We start from the raw sequence: 5,979 nt of genomic DNA on the forward strand, positions 1-5,979 counted from the left end.
CAAAAACTCTCACATATGCATCTGATTTTTTGTTGTGGTGGTGTTGTTTTGTGCTTTTAAATTTAGACCAAATTATTTTGTTTGTCTAGGAAAAGTATATCTGGCATTATCTGACCAAAGAAGTCATAAGTAGGTAGATTCAGTAAAGGAGGCCTGCACTTTTCTGAAAAGAAAGGAGGAGGAGTAGATGGGGGGAAAGAAGGGAAGTTGTGGTTAGGAACTGGGGAGAGAGGAGGGAAGAAATGGAAAATGTGGTTTGGCTGAGAATAAATTAACTAATAAAAAAGAAATTAAAATATTAAAAAAAGAAATGCTGGCATAAGTTAAAGACACAATATACCTGGTGTGTGTGTGTGTGTGTGTGTGTGTGTGTGTGTGTGTGTGTGTGTGTGTGTGGTGCTTGTGTGTTAACTAGAATTCCACATTGGATAGATTCCACATTTTAAAATGATATTGATAAATTATAGTCCATAAAAACAATTACCACCAAGTTCTGAGCAACAGTTCACATTGTGGAATACCAAATGTATGTCACAGAAACAAGTGTAGACAGCTGCTTCATGGACTTGTTAAATTTTTTTCAATTCTACTGTATACTGACTATTTAGTGCTCCTAATGAAAGGGTCAGGTATTTGTATCTAAATAAGCCGAAGTAACTTTCCAAAGATCACACAGATATAAGAGGAAGAACTAAAATTAGGTTTCAAAACGTTGTAGTAAAGAATACAATTTCTAAGACAATTGCTATTCTGTTGTTTGGGACTACCATACCCAAAACAATTATCAAAAGTAATACATACTACAAGCAATAATTAAATATATCACTTAATGACCCCAATGCATTCAATAGCATTTAAGCCTCATAAAAAGTTAAAACAAGTACTTAGAAAAATAGCCAATATATAGTTAAAACAAGTCTTCAACTCTGAGTAGAAGATTGAATAGAGAGGAATTCTCAACCCTTTGGGGGTTCCATATCATATAGTGTGCACATCAGATATTTACATTAAAATTCATATCAGTAGCAAAATTATATTTATGGTGTAGCAATGAAATAAGTTTATGGTTGGAGGTCACCACAATATGAAAAACTGTATTAAAGTATCATAGCAATAGGAAGATTAAGAACCACAGGAATATGAATAAATTCAAATTTTATTACTATTTTAGACCTATTAAAAAGGGGACAGTATGAGTATTTTAAAGAATTCATGAAATATATTTTAATGTTATACAATAATTATAATAAAAACCAAACAAGCTTATGGCCACAAGTTAAGAAGGAATTCATAGAGGTTCCTCAATGCAAAAGCAAGAGAGATTTCTCCTACATTTAACAAAAGATTAAAATATTACGAGCATTTAATAGTTAAATGAACTAAGTCTTGGAAAAGGTGAGTGGAAGGAAACATCAGGAGTGAAAAACATCTGTAGAAGTATGGAGTGATTTCTTCCTGGGGTCCACCTGGATGTTTGCTGAACTTTTGCTTCCTTATAAAGGAGAGAAGCCTCTGGCATGGAAGGAGAAAACCACACAGAAGTACTACAATTCCTCCTGCTTGGGCTCTCTGATGATCCACAAATGCAGTTCCTCCTCTTTGGGATGTTCTTATCCATGTATCTGGTCACAGTGCTTGGGAACCTGCTCATCATCCTGGCTGCCAGCTCTGATTCTCACCTCCACACCCCCATGTACTTCTTCCTCTCCAACCTGTCTTTTGTGGACATCTGTTTTACCTCTACCACTGTCCCAAAGATGCTGGTGAACATTCAGGCACAGAGCAAAGACATCTCTTATTTACAGTGTCTCATTCAGGCATATTTCTTTATGGTTTTTGCTGGAATGGATAACCTCCTTATAAGTATAATGGCATTTGACCGCTTTGTGGCCATTTGTCACCCCCTGAATTACACAACCATTATGAACTCAATTCTGCAGCCTCCTAGTTCTGATTTCATGGGTAATAGTTTTAACAGTCTCCCTGGTTCATGTTCTACTAATAAAGCGATTAACCTTCTCCAGAGTCACTGAAATACCTCATTTCTTCTGTGAGATAACTCAGATCCTTAAGGTAGCCAGCTCTGATACTCTCATCAATAACATCACTGTGTATGTTTCTACTGCCTTGCTAGGTGTATTTCCAGCCTCTGGCATCTTCTTCTCTTACTTTCAAATTATCTCCTCTTTGTTGAAAATGTCCTCCATTGCAAGCAAATTTAAAGCCTTTTCCACCTGTGGATCTCACCTCTGTGTGGTCTGCTTGTTCTATGGAACAACACTTGGTGTTTACCTCAGTTCTGCTGTGACCCACTCTTCCCATGGTAGCACTGTAGCCTCAGTGATGCACACTGCGGTCACCCCCATGTTCAACCCCTTCATCTACAGTCTGAGAAACAAGGATGTGAAGGGGGCTCTGGGAAGACTCGTCAAAGTAGGCTCTCCTTGATGGATCAATGCCCAAACAACTAAATGGATATTGCAGCTACTTAGATAAATGCTATGGATTTCAATATAATGCTCATCTATGAAATGTGGCCTATGTGAATTTCTGTTCAAAGAGCATGATTAGTTTGTGTGTATATATATATATATATTCCCTTCTAGTTATTGCTATAGACATTTCTCCTGAAATAGTAAATCATGAATATTTGCATTTTGGTCACTTTTGTTCAGTTTCCTTATTTCTGAGATTAAAATATACTTAAAACAATTTCACAGTCCTTCTCTTTTTTCAAACCCTCCTATATACTCCTTCTTGTTCTATTTCAAATTTAAGACTCTTTCTCATTAATTGTTGTTACATACACATATGTATACATATATATTCCTAAATATATAAATAAAGTCTCTTGTTCACATAATGGTACTTGCAAATGTATATACAAATTTAAAGGGCTGACAATTTGGCATTGGGTAACCAATTGATGACTTACTCCCTAGGGAAGACTATTCCTCATTATCTCAGCATTATTGAGTTGCCTGAAGTTCTTTGTGTAGGATTGTGGCCTCCTTTGCCTACGCCCACCATCCTTAGTATATCTACTGGTACATTATTTGTTCCACTCATGTTTAATCAGTCATATTGGTGAGACTTTATGGATGTAGATTTTGACATTCCTAGGAGACTCAATCTCAAACTTCCTATTCCTCTGATGCATAAAATCTTCCACCCCATCTCCTTCAATAATTCTTTAGGAACCTTAGGTTCGAGAGATTTATTGTTGACATGTCTACTGGGAATGGGCTCCACAACTCTACATGTTAATTGGTTGTGGTTTTGTGTAATGGTTTACATCTTTTACAAGGACAACTGCCTTGATGAGGAGTGGGGCCTATGCTTAACTCTGGATACGGAGATAAATATTTAAAATGTAGTTAGGGGTTGTACTGGATTAGTCAAGTGGTGGTTGTAGGGTCTTCCCAACTCATAACTTCACCATCACTGGGTAGTTGTTTTCTAGTACCAGGAATGATTCTCATCTAGTTCAAACAATCTTAAGTCAAATTAGAGAGCTGCTGTTATGCATGCCACCTCTGAAACTTTAGGGTTATCATGCAATGCTATTTATTGTTGTGAATCATGGGAGTTATAGCCTTGTGGGAATGTTGTTTGATTCTCTTTTTTTTTTGGAATCTTGCATGGAATCTCTTCGTACCATTTAGACAGTGTACAGGGAAAAGGTTTTCATGTCAGTTCCAGTTCAGGGGTCTCTGGTGCCTGTATCTGAAGTGTATGGTCCCTTCAGCAATAGAGACTCATCTTCTACCTCTGGGGGTAGCAACTAAGGTCAATAGTAATATTGATTTTGGGGAGTGTATTGGACAACCCTGACCAAAAGCCAAAAGGACAGATTATCATGCCTATATAAGAGAATGTGATAGGTACTCTGTGGCTCTTGATGGGAGCATTGGCATCTGGGAAGCAAAAATTTTGTTTAATCTATATATGTATATTTATGTAGGGACTTATTATGATGCAAGTATTTTAGTTAGAAGGTGAATACTATGACTCCTTATGACTTTTCAGAATCCTTACAGTTACTTTATGATCCTCCATCCTCCTTCTGTAATTATCTCCCTCTTCCTCTCACAAAGAGAGCCTCTTTGATCATGTAGAGCCTACAATTCCCCCTTTCCATTGCTAACCCATAATTCTACTCCCCCAAATGGTCCCCTTTTAATTTTAGAATTCTGGAGATACCCTAGGTTATGTACTCACATCTGAAAATTAGCAGATAGAGCCTCAGATGAGAGCAAACCCATGACAATGGTCTTTAAATGCCTGAGTTACATCACCCAACAGGATCTTTATTCATTTAACTACATATTTCATGATTTTGTTTTTTGTTACATCTGAATAGTTTTCCATAATGAATATGTACCACATTTCATTAAGCATTCACCAGTCAAAAAGTATCTGGCTTTGTGGCATTCCCTAGCTATTGTGAATAGAAAAACAATAAACTTACCTGAGCAAGTGTTGATATACAGGATGTCAAGTCTGTTGGGCATATACAAAGGAGTGGTATAGCTTGGTCATTTGATACATTTATTTTTAGCCCTTGAGCATTCTCCACATTGATTTCCAGAGTTACTGAGCCAGCTAATACTTACAGAATCCTTTATGAAGGTTTCTTTTTCTCCCACCACCTTTCTGCATTTGTTGTCTAATATTTTTTGTAATTGTTCTTGATTGTCTTTGTCATTCTGAATGTAGCAAAATGACATCTCAGGGTGTTCACATTCCAACTTCCCTAGTTGCTAAAATGATGACTGTTTCTTGAGCTATATCATATGCATTTGTGTAATCTTTTGAGAAATCTCTGTTCAGGTCCCAGGCCTATTTTTTGAATAGATTGTTTTTGTTTTTAAGGTTTTATTGATTCTTCATGTATTTTGAATAAAAATCCTTCAGATTAATAGCTAGCAAATGTTCTCTCCCATCCTGTGGGCTTCCTCTTCTCTCAATTGACTCAGATGTACAGAAGTTTTTTAATTTAATGAGTCCTACTTGTCAATAATTGACTTAAGGCTTGGGCAAATGGAGTTCTATTCAGAATGTCTTTTCTCACACCTGTATCTTGTAGGTTACTGCCTATGTTTTCTTCTAGAAGTCTCAGCATTTTATATTTAGATCTTCCATCCATTTATAGTTCCTTCTTGTGTGAGGTGATAGATATGAGTTTAATTTCATCCTTCTGCTTGTGGACATCCAATCAAACAGAGAATTCAACAGCTGAAACAGTCCCAAAACAAATAAGGAAACAAATAGTAACAAATTACTTCTTAATTAAAAGAAATCCAAAGCAAGATGAATTCATAGCAGAATTCTATCAGACATCCAAAGATCTACACCCATTCTAAAAAATTCAAAAATCAGACACAGGAGAAACATCCCCAAACTCCTTCTATGACACCACATACACTCTAATATCAAAACCAGGTAAAGGCATAAAATAAAGAATATGCAGACCAATATCCCCAATGAATTTAAATTCAAAAACCCTCAATACAAAAAAAAAAAAAAAAAAACACTGAGGGCAGAAAGGTGGCTCAGAGTTTGAGGCCTTTGGCTGCTCTTCTGGACTGTCTGCCTGGGTTCAATTCTCAGCACTCATATAGGAGCTCACAAATGTCTATAACTCAAGTTGCAGGTGTACAATACAAATTTCTGGCCTCTGTGTGCACCAGGTATGAACATGTTGTACAGATGTGCATTCTGCCAAAACAGCCTTACATGTAAAAAATAAAATAATAAAAACAAAAATTTGTAAAATACTTGCAATCAAAATACAGATGTACATAAAAGATTGCCCATTAAGACTAATTTGGCTTTACACTTGAAATGCAGGCATAATTCAACATAAGAAGGTCAATAAGTGCAATAAATGGACGTAAGTACATTATCATCACAATAAATGCAGAAACAGCCTTTGACAAAAATCTCATATTCACTCATAATAAGTTTGAGTGAACA

At 36.2% G+C, this 5,979-nt stretch overlaps 1 protein-coding gene across 1 annotated transcript; it reads left to right on the forward strand.

Annotated features, from left to right (window-relative positions):
* Positions 1–1,499: 1,499 nt before the first annotated feature.
* LOC128103149 (olfactory receptor 7D4-like) lies at positions 1,500–2,448 on the forward strand. Its single transcript, XM_052727245.1, is given in 2 exon segments — positions 1,500–1,927; positions 1,929–2,448. Coding segments are annotated over 2 exon segments (930 nt in total). The 5' UTR covers positions 1,500–1,517.
* Positions 2,449–5,979: the final 3,531 nt, after the last annotated feature.

The sequence above is a fragment of the Peromyscus californicus genome, unplaced genomic scaffold (assembly GCF_007827085.1).
Source record: "Peromyscus californicus insignis strain IS unplaced genomic scaffold, ASM782708v3 Scaffold_11__1_contigs__length_118956290, whole genome shotgun sequence".
NCBI lineage: Eukaryota > Metazoa > Chordata > Mammalia > Rodentia > Cricetidae > Peromyscus > Peromyscus californicus.